This window comes from Bombina bombina, chromosome 11 (genome assembly GCF_027579735.1).
Source record: "Bombina bombina isolate aBomBom1 chromosome 11, aBomBom1.pri, whole genome shotgun sequence".
NCBI classification, from domain to species: Eukaryota; Metazoa; Chordata; class Amphibia; order Anura; family Bombinatoridae; genus Bombina; species Bombina bombina.
The window spans coordinates 51,901,417-51,922,944 of record NC_069509.1 but is presented as its reverse complement, the minus strand read 5'-3'; the positions used below and the strand labels follow the sequence as shown (position 1 = coordinate 51,922,944).

The following is a 21,528-nucleotide window of genomic DNA, read 5'->3' as shown; positions in this document are numbered from 1 at the left end:
TGCTCTTGCAAATGGATACATTCTTGCAACACTGCTGCCATATAGTGCTCCAGAATTGGCCGGCTCTTAAGCATACGTCCCTGTTTTTCAACAAAAGATTAAAAAAGAACAAAAAAAATAAATTAGAACTTTTTTTTAAAAAAAAATTGCATATCTGAATCATGAAAGAAAAAATTTGGGTTTCATATCCCTTTAACAATGCTTGTGCATTAATTCATATTCGGCATTCGTTTTAAAAAACAAATGCCGAATATGGCCACAGGCAGAGCATTCAGCCCTTTTCAGCACCTGATTTATTAGTGTAACACAGATATCTGGGTTTGCACAGAATGCACATGCCTACCTGGCACCGACTATCCCTTGCTGATGCCCTCCTCTTCTGGTACTTTAACACCAAGCATGCTTCCCGCAGGTGACACCACGTTTGGACACTCACCCAGCTATGATCACAGTGTTAGAGATGGGAGCAGCGCGACACTTTCTGCGCACGCAGCAGCTCGCCAAGACAAGTGAAGAGCGAGCACAGATTTTGCAGCCCACACTGGAGATTAATACAGGGTGAGTCTGGGAGTGGGAAAAAAAGCTTCTCCAAATTCTAAAAGCACTTGCCAACTCTGCAGAGGATGAGATTGCTGAGTAATATGACGTATGTGTAAAGAAAGGGAGAGTGAGACAAGACAGTGACAGAATTGTGATTTACTGATTCATAGAGCAGATTTTGTCTAAAAGGAACAATTTATATTGTAATAGAAAGTGATTAATTATGTTCCTGTAATTTAAATCTCAATCCGGAAAATTATGCTTTCCTCAAAATGAATATGACTTTCATTCATCAATTTTTTTCATTCTTAGTGTAAATAAAGTTATACCCGTTTTTACTCACTGTTTGATGGTCCGCAAATTCAACCCGAAATTATATTTATTTATTTTTGTTTTCTGTGTGGATCACATTTTTATATTTTATATGCACTATATATTTTTTTTGCTCATCTCGGAATCCATGCACGCTCCCGATTCACTCATGCGTAATGTTATGTTTAAATTAACATAATGCGTACTAGGCTTCCTACAGACGTCTATAATACGGACGGCTACAATTTTGACAAGCAATGATGAAATTACTTTTAACAAGTGACTGGTTATTAGTTACAAATACTATGTTTCCAGGCATTTAACGCATGCGCAATTCAGAATGAGTTTGCCAGTTAGCGCATGCGCAGTAGAGAGCGATGTGAACTCGATTTAGAAAGACGTATAGAGCAGGTGGGACCGCTCTATATGTCAAAGAACAGAAAAGCAGGAAATAGGGTTTGGGAGGAGTCCAAAATGGAAACTGTAGGGAATTATAAATCTTTATAGTTTGCAAAGTATAAATGATATATAGAGAAAAAAAGTTAGCGATTAGTTTATGTAAGGATTAACAAATGCTTTGATGTGTTCCAACTCTGAAAACGTTACCTTCACTTTAAATTACAGTAAAAGGAGACAAAATAAATACAGGTGACCCTCGTTTTACAACTGTTCAATTTACAGTTTCAGAATAACAACCTTTTTTTCCAGTCATGTGACTGCTATTGAAAAGCATTGAGAAGCAGTGCATTTATTAAAATAGCCAGTAGGTAGAGCTGTCCGCTTGTGTTGCAGCAAAGCCAAGCAAGCCGAAATTAATCAGTTTAACCAGACCGAGCTATCGAGCAGATTTCAAAGGAACAAGATCTTCCTGTCTATAAATCAGTCCAGATTGGAATGCATAGAAAGAACTGTTTGCAGAAAAATGCAAGTGAAGTCTGTGTTGTGTGATTATTTTATTAGGTTTATAATGCTGTTTAGCAAATGTTTTTGTTCATTTAACTTAGTTTAATTATATATTCTGTGTTGTGTGATTATTTTATTAGGTTTAAAATGTTGTTTAACCCTTTCGTGACAGGGTTAAAGTGCCTACATCGGAACAACTGTTCCGATGTAGACAAATTGAAACTACGCGATCGTGCATACGATCGCGAGATTTCAATTATTGGATCGCATCTGGGGGGCGTCCCTACAATCCTAGGAACGCCCTCCAGACCGCGATTAAATCCCTGAAGCACAGAAGGCTTCAGGACAGCTGTTAGTTATGACGTTCCATTCCGTCATAACGGCTTTAAAGCCCAGTCTAATTATGACGGAATGGAACGGCATAACGGCTTTAAAAGGTTAACATTTAAAGTCTTCATTTCAAAGCTTTAAAAATAATGTATTAGGCGTTACTTATGACAATTTTGAGAGGGGCCTGGAACCTAACTCCCTCACTTCCCATTGACTTACATTATAAACTGGGTTTCAATTTACAACGGTTTCAATTTACAACCATTCCTTCTGGAACCTAACCCCGGCGTAAACTGAGGGCTACCTGTAATTATATTTCTAAAATAAACAACTAATTCAAAAAAATACAACTGTGTATTATTCTCAGGCTAATCTTTGCTTGTCAGATGGGTATACATTTTTTTTTTTTTTATATATACATCAATAAACCACACAAGCAAGGAGATTATTAGTGAAAATAAATCATTGCTAATCACTAACGGTTAGACTCTGTGTAATATATATATATATATATATATATATATATATATATATATATATATATATATATATATATATATATATATATATATATATATATATATATATATATATATATATATATATATATATATATATATAGATAGATAATGGAGTTTTCTTTCATGTAATTAGCAAGAGTCCATGAGCTAGTGACGTATGGGATATACATTCCTACCAGGAGGGGCAAAGTTTCCCAAACCTTAAAATGCCTATAAATACACCCCTCACCACACCCACAATTCAGTTTTACAAACTTTGCCTCCGATGGAGGTGGTGAAGTAAGTTTGTGCTAGATTCTACGTTGATATGCGCTCCGCAGCAAGTTGGAGCCCGGTTTTCCTCTCAGCGTGCAGTGAATGTCAGAGGGATGTGAGGAGAGTATTGCCTATTTGAATGCAGTGATCTCCTTCTAAGGGGTCTATTTCATAGGTTCTCTGTTATCGGTCGTAGAGATTCATCTCTTACCTCCCTTTTCAGATCGACGATATACTCTTATATATACCATTACCTCTGCTGATTCTCGTTTCAGTACTGGTTTGGCTATCTGCTATATGTAGATGAGTGTCCTGGGGTAAGTAAGTCTTATTTTCTGTGACACTCCTAGCTATGGTTGGGCACTTTGTTTATAAAGTTCTAAATATATGTATTCAAACATTTATTTGCCTTGACTCAGAATGTTCAACTTTCCTTATTTTTCAGACAGTCAGTTTCATATTTGGGATAATGCATTTTAATTTAACATTTTTTACCTTAAAATTTGACTTTTTCCCTGTGGGCTGTTAGGCTCGCGGGGGCTGAAAATGCTTCATTTTATTGCGTCATTCTTGGCGCGGACTTTTTTGGCGCAAAAATTCTATTTCCGTTTCCGGCGTCATACGTGTCGCCGGAAGTTGCGTCATTCTTTGACGTTATTTTGCGCCAAAAATGTCGGCGTTCCAGATGTGGCGTCATTTTTGGCGCCAAAAAGCATTTAGGCGCCAAATAATGTGGGCGTCTTATTTGGCGCGAAAAAATATGGGCGTCACTTTTGTCTCCACATTATTTAAGTCTCATTTTTTATTGCTTCTGGTTGCTAGAAGCTTGTTCTTTGGCATTTTTTCCCATTCCTGAAACTGTCATTTAAGGAATTTGATCAATTTTGCTTTATATGTTTTTTTCTTTTACATATTGCAAGATGTTCCACGTTGCAACTGAGTCAGAAGTTACTTCAGGAAAGTCACTGCACAGTGCTGGAGCTACCAAGCTAAGTGTATCTGCTATAAACTTTTGGTATCTGTTTCTCCAGCTGTTATTTGTATTGCATGTCATGTCAAACTTATTAATGCAGATAAAATTTCCTTTAGTACTGTTACATTACCTGTTGCTGTTCCGTCAACATCTAATTTTCAGAGTGTTCCTGATAACATAAGAGATTTTATTTTTTAAATCCATTAAGAAGGCTATGTCTGTTATTTCTCCTTCTAGTATACATAAAAGTCTTTTAAAACTTCTCTTTTTTCAGATGAATTTTTAAATGAACATCATCATTCTGATACTGATAATGGTTCTTCTGGTTCAGAGGTTTCTGTCTCAGAGGTTGATGCTGATAAATCTTTGTATTTGTTCAAGATGGAATTTATTCGTTCTTTACTTAAAGAAGTGTTATTTGCATTAGAAATAGAGGATTCTGGTCCTCTTGATTCTAAATGTAAACGTTTAAATAAGGTTTTTTAAATCTCCTGTAGTTATTCCAGAAGTGTTTTATCTCCCTGATGCTATTTCTGAAGTAATTTCCAGGGAATGGAATAATTTGGGTACTTTATTTACTCCTTCTAGACGTTTAAGCAAATTATATCCTGTGCCATCTGACAGATTAGAGTTTTTTGAGACAAAAATCCCTAAGGTTATGGGGCTATCTCTACTCCTGCTAATGTACTACTATTCCTACGGCAGATAGTACTTCATTTAAGGATCCTTTAGATAGGAAAATTGAATCCTTTCTAAGAAAAGCTTACTTATGTTCAGGTAATCTTCTTAGACCTGCTATATTTTTAGCGGATGTTGCTGCAGCTTCAACTTTTTGATTAGAAGCTTTAGAGCAACAAGTAACAGATCATAATTTTATAGCATTATTATTATTCTATAACATGCTAATAATTTTATTGGTGATACCATCTTTTGATATCATTAGAGTTGATGTCAGGTATATGTCTCTAGCTATTTTAGCTAGAGAAGCTTTATGGATTAAACTTGGAATGCTGACATGTCTTCTAAGTCATCTTTGCTTTCCCTTTCTTTCCAGGGTAAATAATCATTTTAGTTCCTTTCCTTACAAGGAACAAAAGCCTGATCCTTCATCCTCAGGAGCGGTATCAGTTTGGAATCTATTTCCAGTTTGGAATATATCCAAGCCTTATAGAAACCTATAGCCAGCTCCTAAGTACCTATGAAGGTGCGGCCCTTATTCCAGCTCAGCTGGTATGGGGCAGATTACGTTTTCTTCAAAGAAATTTGGATCAATTCCGTTCTTAATCTCTGGTTTCAGAAACATTGTTTCAGAAAGGTACAGAATTGGCTTCAAGTTAAGGCCTCCTGCTAAGAGATTCTTTTCTTTCCCGTGTCCCAGTTAACACAGCAAAGGCTCAGCATTTCTGTAATGTGTTTCAGATCTAGAGTTGGCTGGAGTATTTATGCCAGTTCCAGTTCTGGAACAGGGGCTGGGGTTTTATTTTATCTCTTCATTTGTACCAAAGAAGGTCAATTCCTTCAGACCAGTTCCGGATCTGTCATTATTGAATCGTTATGTTAGGATACCAACATTCAAGATGGTTACTGTAGGACTATCCTGCCTTTTGTTTAGCAAGGGCATTATATGTCTACAATAGATTTACAGGATGTGTATCTGCATATTCCGATTCATCCAGATCACTTTTAGTGTCTGAGATTCTCTTTTTAGACAAGCATTACCAGTTTTGTGGCTCTACCGTTTGGCCTAGCCTCAGTTCCAAGAATTTTTTTCAAAGGTTCTCGGTGCCCCTTTTTTCTGTAATCAGAGAATAGGGTTTTGCTATTTCCTTATTTGGACGATATCTTGGTACTTGCTCAGTCTTCTCATTTTCGAAGAATCTCATACGAATCGACTTGTGTTGTTTCTTCAATTTCATGGTTGGAGGATCAATTTACCATTCAGTTCATTGATTCCTCAGACAAGGGTAACCTTTTTAGGTTTCTAGATAAATTCAGTGTCTATGACTCTGTCCTTGTCAGACAAGAGAAGTTTAACATTGATATCAGCTTGTCAAAACCTTCAGTCACAATCATTCCCTTTGGTAGCCTTATGCATGGAAATGTTGGGTCTTAGGACTACCGCATCAGATGCGATCTCCTTTGCTCGTTTTCACATGCGACCTCTTCAGCTCTGTATGCTGACCCAATGGTGCAGGGATTACTCAAAGATATCTCAATTAATATCTTTAAACCGATTTTACAACACTCTCTGACATGGTGGACAGATCACCATCGTTTAGTTCAGGGGGCTTCTTTGTTCTTCCGACCTGGACTATAATCTCAACAGATGCAAGTCTTACAGGTTGGGGAGCTGTGTGGGGGTATCTGACGGCACAAGGGGTTTGGGAATCTCAGGAGGTGAGATTTCCGATCAATATTTTGGAACTCCGTGCAATTTTCAGAGCTCTTCAGTCTTGGCCTCTTCTCAAGAGAGAGTTGTTCATTTGTTTTCAGATAGACAATGTCACAACTGTGGCATACATCAATCATCAAGGAGGGACTCACAGTCCTCTGGCTATGAAAGAAGTATCTCGAATTTTGGTTTGGGCGGAATCCAGCTCCTGTCTAATCTCTGCGGTTCATATCCCAGGTATGGACAATTGGAAAGCGGATTATCTCAGTCGCCAAACGTTGCATCCGGGCGAATGGTCTCTTCACCCAGAGGTATTTCTTCAGATTGTTCAAATGTGGGAACTTCCAGAAATAGATCTGATGGCTTCTCATCTAAACAAGAAACTTCCCAGGTATCTGTCCAGATCCCGGGATCCTCAGGCGGAGGCAGTGGATGCATTATCACTTCCTTGGAAGTATCATCCTGCCTATATCTTTCCGCCTCTAGTTCTTCTTCCAAGAGTAATCTCCAAGATTCTGAAGGAATGCTCGTTTGTTCTGCTGGTAGCTCCGGCATGGCCTCACAGGTTTTGGTATGCGGATCTTGTCCGGATGGCCTCTTGCCAACCGTGGACTCTTCCGTTAAGACCAGACCTTTTGTCTTAAGGTCCTTTTTTCCATCAGGATCTGAAATCCTTAAATTTAAAGGTATGGAGATTGAACGCTTGATTCTTGGTCAAAGAGGTTTCTCTGACTCTGTGATTAATACTATGTTACAGGCTCGTAAATCTGTATCCAGAGAGATATATTATAGAGTCTGGAAGACTTATATTTCTTGGTGTCTTTCTCATCATTTTTCTTGGCATTCTTTTAGAATACCGAGAATATTACAGTTTCTTCAGGATGGTTTAGATAAGGGTTTGTCCGCAAGTTCCTTGAAAGGTCAAATCTCTGCTCTTTCTGTTCTTTTTCACAGACAGATTGCTATTCTTCCTGATATTCATTGTTTTGTACAAGCTTTGGTTCGTATAAAGCCTGTCATTAAGTCAATTTCTCCTCCTTGGAGTTTGAATTTGGTTCTGGGGGCTCTTCAAGCTCCTCCATTTGAACCTATGCATTCATTGGATATTAAATTACTTTCTTGGAAAGTTTTGTTCCTTTTGGCCATCTCTTCTGCCAGAAGAGTTTCTGAATTATCTGCTCTTTCTTGTGAGTCTCCTTTTCTGATTTTTCATCAGGATAAGGCGGTGTTGCGAACTTCTTTTGAATTTTTACCTAAGTTGTGAATTCCAACAACATTAGTAGAGACATTGTGGTTCCTTCATTATGTCTTAATCCTAAGAATTCTAAAGAGAAATCGTTGCATTCTTTGGATGTTATTAGAGCTTTGAAATATTATGTTGAAGCTACTAAGTCTTTCCGAAAGACTTCTAGTTTATTTGTTATCTTTTCCGGTTTTAGAAAGGCCAGAAAACTTCTGCCATTTCTTTGGCATCTTGGTTGAAATCTTTAATTCATCCTGCCTATGTTGAGTCGGGTAAGACTCCGCCTCATAGGATTACAGCTCATTCTACTAGGTCAGTTTCTACTTCCTGGGCGTTTAGGAATGAAGCTTCGGTTGATCAGATTTACAAAGCGGCAACTTGGTCCTCTTTGCATACTTTTACCAAATTCTACCATTTTGTTGTATTTTCTTCTTCTGAAGCAGTTTTTGGTAGAAAAGTACTTCAGGCAGCATTTTCAGTTTGAATCTTCTGCTTATGTTTTTTCATTAAACTTTATTTTGGGTGTGGATTATTTTCAGCAGGAATTGGCTGTCTTTATTTTATCCCTCCCTCTCTAGTGACTCTTGTGTGGAAAGATCCACATCTTGGGTAGTCATTATCCCATACGTCACTAGCTCATGGACTCTTGCTAATTACATGAAAGAAAACATAATTTATGTAAGAACTTACCTGATAAATTCATTTCTTTCATATTAGCAAGAGTCCATGAGGCCCGCCCTTTTTTTGTGGTGGTTATGATTTTTTTGTATAAAGCACAATTATTCCAATTCCTTATTTTATATGCTTTCGCACTTTTTTCTTATCACCCCACTTCTTGGCTATTCGTTAAACTGAATTGTGGGTGTGGTGAGGGGTGTATTTATAGGCATTTTAAGGTTTGGGAAACTTTGCCCCTCCTGGTAGGAATGTATATCCCATACGTCACTAGCTCATGGACTCTTGCTAATATGAAAGAAATGAATTTATCAGGTAAGTTCTTACATAAATTATGTTTTTTTTTTTTTTGTGTTTTTTTTTTGTAAATGTTACATTTTATTCGCAAATCCTGTAAGTGCTGTCGTGATGAGGATGCTGTATTCAACTTTTGACTCGCAGCCTGGTTGATGCTATTTAAAGTATATAATAATAATATATATAATTGTTTTTGTTTTTTTGTGGGGTTACTAACTGGTACTCAGTATCCCCACCTCTGCCAACTCATAGGAGGCAATTTTTGTAATCATCATGTAAACACACAAGTATTCACAAGAGGGGGCTGCAAAAATGCATCAAACGTAAATAATCTTGAACCTTTGCTTTTCTCAAAGTTTCTGAGCAGAATATATCAATCAAAAATCAATGAGTACTGGCACCTTTTCTTTTAGAAAAAAAGATGCATGTACACATATAGACACAAACACAGTCGCATCACTCATAGAACATTATCACGTCCTGTAGGGACCCAAGAGATTTTTAAGGAAGCACTGATCTAAACTACCAAGCTTGTGACAAGTCACACATAATTTTGATTTCTAAATTAAATAATACAATTTGAGTTATGAATATCTACCTATGTAAACACGTCTGCTTATTTGTTTTAAATTACTAGAACCTAAAACCATTTCCTGTGAAATTTGTACAATCTTAAAGGGACACTGAACCCAATTTTTTTTTCTTTCGTGATTCAGATAGAGCAGAAATTTTAAGCAACTTTCTAATTTACTCCTATTATCATTTTTTCTTTGTTCTCTTGCTATCTTTATTTGAAAAAGGCATCTAAGCAATTTTTTGGTTCAAAACTCTGGAAAGCACTTTTTTATTGGTGGATGAATTTATCCACCAATCAGCAAGGACAATCCAGGTTGTTCCCCAAAAATAGGCCGGCATCTAAACTTACATTCTTGCATTTCAAATGAAGATACTAAGGCCTAGATTTGGAGTTCGGCGGTAGCCGTCAAAACCAGCGTTAGAGGCTCCTAACGCTGGTTTTGGCCGCCCGCTGGTATTTGGAGTCAGTGATTAAAGGGTCTAACGCTCACTTTTCAGCCGCGACTTTTCCATACCGCAGATCCCCCTACGCCATTTGCGTAGCCTATCTTTTCAATGGGATCTTTCTAACGCCGGTATTTAGAGTCGTTTCTGAAGTGAGCGTTAGAGCTCTAACGACAAAATTCCAGCCGCCTGAAAATAGCAGGAGTTAAGAGCTTTCTGGCTAACGCCGGTTTATAAAGCTCTTAACTACTGTACCCTAAAGTACACTAACACCCATAAACTACCTATGTACCCCTAAACCGAGCTCCCCCCACACCGCCGCCACTCGATTAAAATTTTTAACCCCTAATCTGCCGACCGCCACCTACATTATACTTATGTACCCCTAATCTGCTGCCCCTAACCCCGCCGACCCCTGTATTACATTTATTAACCCCTAACTTGCCCCCCACAACGTCGCCGCCAGCTACTTAAAATAATTAACCCCTAATCTTCCGACCGCAAATCGCCGCCACCTACGTTATCCCTATGTACCCCTAATCTGCTGCCCCTAACATCGCCGACCCCTATATTATATTTATTAACCCCTAATCTGCCCCCCCCCCCTCAACGTCGCCGACACCTGCCTACACTTATTAACCCCTAATCTGCCGAGCGGACCTGAGCGCTACTATAATAAAGTTATTAACCCCTAATCCGCCTCACTAACCCTATCATAAATAGTATTAACCCCTAATCTGCCCTCCCTAACATCGCCGACACCTGCCTACACTTATTAACCCCTAATCTGCCGACCGGAGCTCACCGCTATTCTAATAAATGTATTAACCCCTAAAGCTAAGTCTAACCCTAACACTAACACCCCCCTAAGTTAAATATAATTTTTATCTAACGAAATAAATTGACTCTTATTAAATAAATGATTCCTATTTAAAGCTAAATACTTACCTGTAAAATACATCCTAATATAGCTACAATATAAATTATAATTATATTATAGCTATTTTAGGATTAATATTTATTTTACAGGCAACTTTGTAATTATTTTAACCAGGTACAATAGCTATTAAATAGTTAAGAACTATTTAATAGTTACCTAGTTAAAATAATAACAAAATTACCTGTAAAATAAGTCCTAACCTAAGTTATAATTAAACCTAACACTAGACTATCAATAAAATAATTAAATAAACTACCTACAATTACCTACAATTAACCTAACACTACACTATCAATAAATTAATTAAACACAATTCCTACAAATAAATACAATTAAATAAACTAGCTAAAGTACAAAAAATAAAAAAGATCTAAGTTACAGAAAATAAAAAAATATTTACAAACATAATAAAAATATTACAACAATTTTAAACTAATTACACCTACTCTAAGCCCCCTAATAAAATAACAAAGACCCCCAAAATAAAAAATTCCCTACCCTATTCTAAATTAAAAAAGTTACAAGCTCTTTTACCTTACCAGCCCTGAACAGGGCCCTTTGCGGGGCATGCCCCAAGAATTTCAGCTCTTTTGCCTGTAAAAAAAACACATACAATACCCCCCCCCCCCAACATTACAACCCACCACCCACATACCCCTAATCTAACCCAAACCCCCCTTAAATAAACCTAACACTAAGCCCCTGAAGATCTTCCTACCTTGTCTTCACCATACCAGGTTCACCGATCCGTCCTGAAGAGCTCCTCCGATGTCCTGATCCAAGCCCAAGCGGGGGCTGAAGAGGTCCATGATCCGGTCAAAGTCTTCATCCAAGCGGGGCAGAAGAGGATCTTCCATCCGATTGAAGTCATCATCCAGGCGGCATCTTCGATCTTCTTCCATCCGGAGCGAAGCGGCAGGATCCTGAAGACATCCAGCGCGGAACATCCATCCGGACCGACGACTGAACGACGAATGACTGTTCCTTTAAGGGACGTCATCCAAGATGGCGTCCCTCGAATTCCGATTGGCTGATAGGATTCTATCAGCCAATCGGAATTAAGGTAGGAATTTTCTGATTGGCTGATGGAATCAGCCAATCAGAATCAAGTTCAATCCGATTGGCTGATCCAATCAGCCAATCAGATTGAGCTCGCATTCTATTGGCTGTTCCGATCAGCCAATAGAATGCGAGCTCAATCTGATTGGCTGATTGGATCGGCCAATCGGATTGAACTAGATTCTGATTGGCTGATTCCATCAGCCAATCAGAAAATTCCTACCTTAATTCCGATTGGCTGATAGAATCCTATCAGCCAATCGGAATTCGAGGGACGCCATCTTGGATGACGTCCCTTAAAGGAACAGTCATTCGTCGTCGGTCCGGATGGATGTTCCGCGCTGGATGTCTTCAGGATCCTGCCGCTTCGCTCCGGATGGAAGAAGATCGAAGATGCCGCCTGGATGATGACTTCAATCGGATGGAAGATCCTCTTCTTCCCCGCTTGGATGAAGACTTTGACCGGATCATGGACCTCTTCAGCCCCCGCTTGGGCTTGGATCAGGACATCGGAGGAGCTCTTCAGGACGGATCGGTGAACCTGGTATGGTGAAGACAAGGTAGGAAGATCTTCAGGGGCTTAGTGTTAGGTTTATTTAAGGGGGGTTTGGGTTAGATTAGGGGTATGTGGGTGGTGGGTTGTAATGTTGGGGGGGGGTATTGTATGTGTTTTTTTTACAGGCAAAAGAGCTGAAATTCTTGGGGCATGCCCCGCAAAGGGCCCTGTTCAGGGCTGGTAAGGTAAAAGAGCTTGTAACTTTTTTAATTTAGAATAGGGTAGGGAATTTTTTATTTTGGGGGTCTTTGTTATTTTATTAGGGGGCTTAGAGTAAGTGTAATTAGTTTAAAATTGTTGTAATATTTTTATTATGTTTGTAAATATTTTTTTATTTTCTGTAACTTAGATCTTTTTTATTTTTTGTACTTTAGCTAGTTTATTTAATTGTATTTATTTGTAGGAATTGTGTTTAATTAATTTATTGATAGTGTAGTGTTAGGTTAATTGTAGGTAATTGTAGGTAGTTTATTTAATTATTTTATTGATAGGGTAGTGTTAGGTTTAATTATAACTTAGGTTAGGACTTATTTTACAGGTAATTTTGTTATTATTTTAACTAGGTAACTATTAAATAGTTCTTAACTATTTAATAGCTATGGTACCTGGTTAAAATAATTACAAAGTTGCCTGTAAAATAAATATTAATCCTAAAATAGCTATAATATAATTATAATTTATATTGTAGCTATATTAGGATGTATTTTACAGGTAAGTATTTAGCTTTAAATAGGAATCATTTATTTAATAAGAGTTAATTTATTTCGTTAGATAAAAATTATATTTAACTTAGGGGGGTGTTAGTGTTAGGGTTAGACTTAGCTTTAGGGGTTAATACATTTATTAGAATAGCGGTGAGCTCCGGTCGGCAGATTAGGGGTTAATAATTGAAGTTAGGTGTCGGCGATGTTAGGGAGGGCAGATTAGGGGTTAATACTATTTATGATAGGGTTAGTGAGGCGGATTAGGGGTTAATAACTTTATTATAGTAGCGCTCAGGTCCGCTCGGCAGATTAGGGGTTAATAAGTGTAGGCAGGTGTCGGCGACGTTGAGGGGGGCAGATTAGGGGTTAATAAATATAATATAGGGGTCGGCGATGTTAGGGCAGCAGATTAGGGGTACATAGGGATAACGTAGGTTGCGGCGGTTTACGGAGCGGCAGATTAGGGGTTTAAAAAAATATGCAGGGGTCAGCGATAGCGGGGGCGGCAGATTAGGGGTTAATAAGTGTAAGGCTAGGGGTGTTTAGACTCGGGGTACATGTTAGAGTGTTAGGTGCAGACGTAGGAAGTGTTTCCCCATAGGAAACAATGGGGCTGCGTTAGGAGCTGAACGCTGCTTTTTTGCAGGTGTTAGGTTTTTTTTAAGCTCAAACAGCCCCATTGTTTCCTATGGGGGAATCGTGCACGAGCACGTTTTTGAGGCCGGCCGCGTCCGTAAGCAACTCTGGTATCGAGAGTTGCATTTGCGGTAAAAATGCTCTACGCTCCTTTTTTGGAGCCTAACGCAGCATTTGTTTGAACTCTCGATACCAGAGTTAAATTTATGGTGCGGCCAGAAAAAAGCCCGCGGAGCGTTAGCAGCCCATTTACCGCCGAACTCCAAATCTAGGCCTTAGAGAATAAAGAAAATTTGATAATAGGAGTAAATTAGAAAGTTGCTTAAAATGTCATGCTCTATCTGAATCACGAAAGAAAAAATTTGGGTTCAGTGTCCCTTTAATAAGTGAGCAAATATCAATGTTCATATGTCCTGCGGCCAATGTGTCTTAAGTCAGAAAAAAGAGCACTTAAAGTGAAGGTAAAATTTCACGAATGAGTGCCCAGTTTTTAAAAATATTACTAAAAACAGAGGCACTTTCATTCATGAAAGTTTACATTTCATCGTTTTACCTTTCCTTCTTGCAAGCTGGATCAGCGATTTCCCCGCCTGCAGCTCGTCTCTTCTAACGTCAGCAATGACGAATCCGGCTTCCTCCAATCATGGCGTTGCCTCAGGCAATGATTCCCCTGGGGGGAAAGCCGTGATTGGAGGATGCCATATTCGTCATTGCTGACGTAAGAAGAGACGAGCGGCAGGAGATTCTCCGGTTTAAAGAAGAAAAGGTAAGTAGTTTAACAAAACGGGTGAAGTGTAAACTTTCATGAATGAAAGTGCCCCTGTTTTTAATAGGATTTTTAAAGACCGGGCACTCATTCTTGAAAGTTGACATTCACTTTAACAGTTCTCTTACAGTAGATAGTTACTTAGTTACTTTTACAGAATGACAACTTGTTCCAGTAAACTGTCAGAGCATTAGGTTAACAGGGAACAAAACAATATCTGCAGACTAAAAGCTACATTTGGTTTAATAGAGATTTATTAGTATTTGGTCTTATGTTGTCTTCCTGTCCTAAGAATCTGTTTGTGAAATCTTAAAGGAATATGAAACCCAAAAAAATATTTTGTGATTCAGACAGAACATACAATTTAAAAAACTTTCCAATTTACTTCTATTATCAAATTTGCTTTGTTCACATGATATTCTGTGTTGAAGAGATACTTAGGTAGGGATCTGGAGCGCTACATGACAGGAAATAGTGCTGTCATCTAGTACTCTTGCTAATGGATAACATTCTTGCCAAACTGCTGACATCTAGTTTTCCAGACACGTGCACGCTCCTGAGTTTATGTCCCTGCTTTTCAACAAAAGATACCAAGAGAATGAAGAAAATTTGATAATAGAAATAAATAAGAAAGTTGTTTACAATTGTATGCTTTATCTGAATCACAATATACAGTTTTCGGGTTTCATATCCCTTTTAAGTCTGTAGCTGTTCTCGAGGCTTAATCTAAAGTTTGTTGTTACCTGCTCAGGAGGGCATAGCACAGACTCCTGGTAATGTGACACTGTTGTATATTTTCTTTCAGACATCCTCTTATCAAAAAACTGGGGCAGCTGAAGGACACAGATGAGGAGCTGGCGAAGCTACTGCTGGATCAGGTGAGTCGGTTCCCCCCTCTTTAGATTGTACGATCAGGGTATTAAATGCTATTAGGGTCTCGCCTGGAAACGGGCTGCAGAGCTGACACTCAGAGCTGGAGAAATAAAATATACAAGTTAAGGCTTGGGGAAACTGTTAAACATTAACTTATTAGATGTTAGAGATAAATCTTTTGGATAGCTTTACAATTTACTTCTAGTATCACATTTTCTTTGTTTTCTTGTTATCCTTTGTTGAAAATCAGGAAGGTAAGTTCAGGAGTGTACACGTGTCTAAAGCACTTTTGCAACAATAGTATATATTTGCAAGAGCACTAGATGGCAGCACTATTTACTGTCATGTAGTGCCCCAGACGTGCAGACTACCTACCTAGGTATATCTTCAACAAAGAATAACATGAAAACAAAGTAAATTAGAAACGTTTTCTATCTGAATCATGAAAGCAAATTTTTGGGTTTCATGTCCCTTTAACAGGACATGAATGCTAAAACAATAATCATTTTGTGATTGAGGGCATCTAATTTTAAACAGCTTTCCAATTGAATCTATTTTGACATGTGCTTCATTCTCTTGGTATCCTTGTGTGTTGAATGAGCAGCACTGCACATCTGGTAACTATCTGAGCACATAAAGTGAGCCAATAACTAGAGGTATATATGTGCAGCCACCAATCAGTCGCTAGCTCCCAGTCGTGCATTGCTGTTTCTGAACCTATCTAGAAATGCTTTTTCAACAAAAGATACCAAATGAATGTAATAATTTAGATAATAAAAATAAATTGTAAATTTGTTTAAATTTGCAATTTCTATCTGAATCATGAAAGAAAAAAACTTGGGCACCATTTTCCTTTAATATCTGTGCTGGGATCTCTGAAGATAATTTTGTGAGCGCATATAATGCAGGAGCTTGAATCCTTGCTGTCAGTTTCCTCAATGCAAACTTTAAAGGGACATTAAACACTTTGAGATGGTATAAAATGATAAATCACATATGTAAAAAAAAGTCTGCAGTATACTTTCATTATTTATTTTGTCCCCTTTTCCTGTAATTCCAATCGGAAATTATGAGCTTTTCAGTTCCTGTTAGAAATGGAAGTGCAGAACACTGTTATATCTCACACAGCCATTGGCTGCACACTCTAGTGACCTATTTATAACTGTCTCTAATTGGCCACAGCAGAGAAGGTAACCTAAGTTACAACATGGCAGCTCACGTTGTTTTATAGACACTAAAATGTTACTTATTTTGTCAATATTTAAACAACTAATGAAACTTTAAAAAATACATCTACGTGTTATTTAAAGACTTATCGTTTGTTTGAATGCATCAGTCTATCTAGCATTTATTTAGTGTTTAATGTCCCTTTAATATGTCTGGTTTGGTAGATATAATTTATTTCTTTTGAAACAACACAAACGCTATATAGAAATTAAATGTATTAGTTATCAGTGGGGGTTATTGCAAAGTAATTTTGGATTTTTCTACTAAACTATCTTTTCTCTCGCTTTAGATCTATGAGAATGCAATGATTGCAGCTGGACTTAATGATGACCCCCGACCCATGGTGGGTCGTCTTAACGAGTTATTGACTAAAGCCCTGGAAAGGCATTGACACCCTCCAACTAGTTTGTACAAATCCTGCTCCCTGAGTTGTTACTACAAATAATTACAGTATCCAATAGAATTAAAATATGCTCCACTTTTTTTTACGTTTTAAATCATTCTTATTGGTTCTTTCCCACTACCTGTATGTATCAGAGTATAGTATCTTATTTCCTATGGAAAGAAAAGCCTTCAAAGAATAAACTGTTTCAAACCTTCAACGCTAAAACTGGTATCATTACTGATTTGTCACAAGGGACATATTCAGCAACAATTAACATAACCTTGTGCTGTATAACTTGATCTGTACTATCATTATTAAAGGGACAGTAAGCTTACAAAATAATGTTATATAATTCTGCACATAGTGTAGAATTATATAACATTATCTTGGCGGCACCTTTTTAACTCTTATGCATTTCCTGATTTTAATTTTTTTCTACCAGAGCGGAAGCGAGCTACGGTCACTTCAATGGCGCGATCGGGCTCACAGTGACTATACAGCATGCCCGCAAATCGCTTTTGAACCAACTTTGAGATAAAAAAATCAGGAAATTTATTAGTTATAAAGGTGCCGCTAAGATAATGTTATATAGTTCTGCATTTTGTGTTTGCTTTCCCTTTAAGCTTATATTCTTTGTATCTGTTGATTTGGTTGGTCTGCACTTTTTGCCCCTTGTCCTTGAGTTGTGTGAAACGCTGTATGTGCCACATATAGAATATTATCTAATCAGCTGCGGGTATGTAGCTACTATATCAGGGTAAAAAGCACTTGTGCATAGAGTAAAGCACAAGGAAAATATGGCTTTTATATAAAGGGACACTAAAGTATAACAAAAAATAAATGTTACCTTTTTAAAGGGACATGAAACAACATTTTTCTTTCATGATTTAGATAGAGGTTTCGATTTAAACAACTGTTAAATTTACTGCTATTATCCAATTTGCTTTGTTTTCCTGTTATCTTATGTTGAAAGGCATACCTAGGTAGACTCAGGAGCTGGGAGCTAGCTGCTTATTGATAATAGAAGTAAATTGGAAAGTTGTTTTTTTTTTTTGGGGGGGGGGGTTCATGTCCCTTTAAGTTATAATTTTTATTCCAGCTTCGGCAAGATGGGCAGAGCAGTCAATTAAATGCTATTCCACCCCATAGATCTTACCCGCAACTCTAAGTTAGAGTGTCATTTAGTGTCCTTTTATTGTAGCATACAGTGTTTTACAGCAGATTGGAGATGGGAAGCCACAGGCCATATATATAGGAAATTACAAATGTAGAGTACAGGTTTTGCAATGATATTTTAATATAAGATTAAGTCAATAGTTGCTGTCATTTTCCCTTTAAGAGAAATATAATCCCTTTAAAAAAGTAACCTCATGGTTTTTATGTTCAGGTGAGCCTTTAACACGGTCAAACTGCATTGGTTAGTTCAGGTTTTTACCCCTTTAACAGAATTAAGGGACTTGTTTTATATAGGGACATTTTATGACCCTTTAATGTTCGTTTTCATTAAAACCTGTAAGAATTCCCCAGATCTGTAAGGGCAGATGCGAAAGAAATATATTATTGTAATAACAAACTTTTTTTTTTTTAAACTTTTGTTTTTTTTCTTTAAGACTGCATCACATTTTGTATAATTTATTAATATTGCTCATATCAATGTGACACCAGAAAATATGTCTGCCGCTGGGTTCATTGTGTGCCATCTAAAGAGAAGGTGTTTTACTAGAATTGTGACTGTAAAATGAAAATGATAATAAAGGATATTGATATATCGTAGACTCCCTTCCTTTTTAAAGTTGGTTACAGAAATACATTTGTTGTGCAAAATCAAAACAAAGAAAAAAATGATGTATCAAGACTACATAAGTATTGGTGTGCATATGTATGTGTGTATATATGTAAGTATATATGTATATAATCTCTCTCTGCACTTTTAATATGCATCCATAATGAAAGGCACTTGCCGAGGTTAAAAATGCAATTTCTGTTTATTAGTGATGTCTCTGGGTTTCCCCCAAAAACAAAATGGTGTAAAATGAACCTTCATTGGGAAGTGATTGAGGTTCCAGGCCCCTCTCAAAATTAAAGGGACAGTCTAGGCCAAAATAAACTTTCATGATTCAGATAGAGCATGTAATTTTAAACAATTTTCCAATTTACTTTTATCACCAATTTTGCTTTGTTCTCTTGGTATTCTTAGTTGAAAGCTTAACCTAGGAGGTTCATATGCTAATTTCTTAGACCTTGAAGTCCACCTCTTTCAGATTGCATTTTAACAGTTTTTCACCACTAGAGGGTGTTAGTTCACGTATTTCATATAGATAACACTGTGCTCGTGCACGAGAAGTTATCTGGGAGTGGGCACTGATTGGCTAGACTGCAAGTCTGTAAAAAGAACTGAAAAAAGGGGCAGTTTGCAGAGGCTTAGATACAAGATAATCACAGAGGTTAAAAGTATATTATTATAAATGTGTTAGTTATGCAAACCTGTGGAATGGGTAATAAAGGGATTATCTTTTTAAAACAATAAAAATTCTGGTGTAGACTGTCCTTTTAACATTAGTAATATATTATATTATAACCTTTATATCTATTATATGTGTTATTTTGTAATAATGCTTTATTTAAAGCCTTGAAGTTAATGCTGTAAATCTAGAAATAGCAATATAAAAATAGTTTTTATGCTTGTGAGGCATCTTACTATCCATCAATAAGGCAGTGGGCTATCTTTTTTTTTTTTTCTTCTAATGATACGGTGAGTCCACGGATCATCTAATTACTATTGGGAATATCACTCCTGCCCAGCAGGAGGCAGCAAAGAGCACCACAGCAAAGCTGTTAAATATCACCTCCTTTCCCTCCAACCCCAGTCATTCTCTTTGCCTACGTTAGATCAAGGAAGTGGTAAAGTTAGGTGTTAGATCACTTACCCCTTTTTCATGGTGAGAGTGTCCGCCATCAGGATTATTGACCCAACACTCTTACCCCTAAGTGAACACTTACTGATTTGTACATGTTCATCCCTCAATTTGGTTCATTTATCTATCTAAAATGAAAGACATGTTTTATTTGGCTTTTAAAACGCTGAATCTTGCGGACACTCTCACCATGAAAAAGGGAGCCTTAAAATAAAGGGTTATATACTCCTTGATGCGAGTCTGATTGGAATTTCAATAGGGCTTTTTGGGATAAAGATGATAGAATTACGTTTTATATTTCATCGGATTGAAACACTAAAAATATATATAGACTTAAGATTTTACATTGTGTATAATATATATATATATATATATATATATATATATATATATATATATATATATATATATATATATAAACAAACAGTGGCATGGACAGAGAGGGGGGAATGAAAATTTGAAATGTGTGTCAATGGTTATGTGTATGGTCAGCAGCCTTTACTATCAAAGACTTTTCAGAATACATATGAATGTTTTAAATAGGTGGTGATTCAGCTATGCTGGTCCATATGGATCACACATTTCTAGATAAAGATTCAGCTATGCTGGTCCATATGGATCACACATTTCTAGATATAGATTCAGCTATGCTGGTCCATATGGATCACACATTTCTAGATAAAGATTCAGCTATGTTGGTCTATATGGATCACATTTCTAGATAAAGATTCAGCTATGCTGGTCTATATGGATCACACATTTCTAGATAAAGATTAGAAGTCTGATATGTTGAGACTATGTGATATCAGGGCCTCTAACATCAAATGTTTTTATATTTTCAATGTTATACTTGCTTGTCTTTAAGATCAAATGTAAAATATTTTATATATTTTTTGAACAACTTTGTATATGTTTGGGTATACACACCTGGGGGTTAACTTATGGGAGTCAAGTGATTTTGATAATTGATAAGACCTGCTTAGACAGGTAGTGGGAGGAGTTTAGGAGGTTAGTTAAGCTTTAAAAGCCAGTGCTTCCTTGATGTGAACAGATGCCTGAGGAAACAGCTAGCTTAAGCTGAGAAACACTTTGCAATCTTTTTGTTTTTATACACCTTAGGTCACACAAATACCCATATGTTTTTATACTACTTGTTTTAATAAAATATATTTTGGATTATATGGAAGCCTGAGCGTGAATCGTCTTTCCTAGCACCTGGTAACCAGTGCCTTGGGATCAGTTTTGCTGGGACACTGAGTTCCCAGCCTGCGTCAATTAGCACACTGGGTGCTGCTCTATTTGTGAGTATAACCACAATACAAGTCATGTTCTATGTAACCACCTTTGCAGTACTACACTAGGAGGCGCCCTCTTTTTTGTGATTCTCCACTCACAGATTCCTAATCTAGTTCTCAAAGTTCTTCAACAGGATCCGTTTGAGCCTATGCATTCCTTAGATATTAAGTTATTATCTTGGAAGGTTTTGTTTCTGGTTGCTATTTCATCTGCTCGTAGAGTTGCAGAGCTCTCGGCATTACAGTATGATTCTCCTTACCTTATTTTTCATTCGGATAAGGTAGTTTTGCGTACTAAGTTAGGGTTTCTCCCTAAGGTGGTTTCAGATCGGAACATTAATCAGAAGATTGTTGTTCCTTCCTTGTGTCCTAACCCTTCTCAGAAGGAACGTCTGCTGCACAATCTGAATGTGGTGCGTGCATTGAAATTCTATTTACAGGCGACTTAGGATTTTCGTCAGTCTTCTGCTCTGTTTGTGGTTTTCTCGGGGAAACGTAAGGTGCAGAAAGCTACGGCTACTTCTCTTTCTTTGTGGCTGAAGAGTGTCATTCGCTTGGCTTATGAAACTGCTGGACAGCTGCCTCCTGAGAGAGTTACGGCTCATTCTACGAGGGCTGTTTCCTCTTCCTGGGCATTCAAAAATGAAGCTTCTGTGGAACAGATTTACAAGGCTGCAACTTGGTCCTCTCTTCACACTTTTTCCAAATTCT

The 21,528-nt window shown here is 37.4% G+C and overlaps 1 protein-coding gene across 1 annotated transcript in view; it reads left to right on the top strand.

Annotated features, from left to right (window-relative positions):
* TRAP1 (TNF receptor associated protein 1) overlaps positions 1-18,380 on the top strand; it is a 43,732-nt gene extending 25,352 nt beyond the window's left edge. Inside the window, exons 16-18 of the mRNA XM_053695179.1 lie at positions 413-558; positions 14,928-15,000; positions 16,512-18,380. Coding sequence (XP_053551154.1) covers positions 413-558; positions 14,928-15,000; positions 16,512-16,613 — 321 coding nt within the window. The 3' untranslated portion in view covers positions 16,614-18,380. The remainder of the gene's footprint in view (positions 1-412; positions 559-14,927; positions 15,001-16,511) is intronic.
* Positions 18,381-21,528: the final 3,148 nt, after the last annotated feature.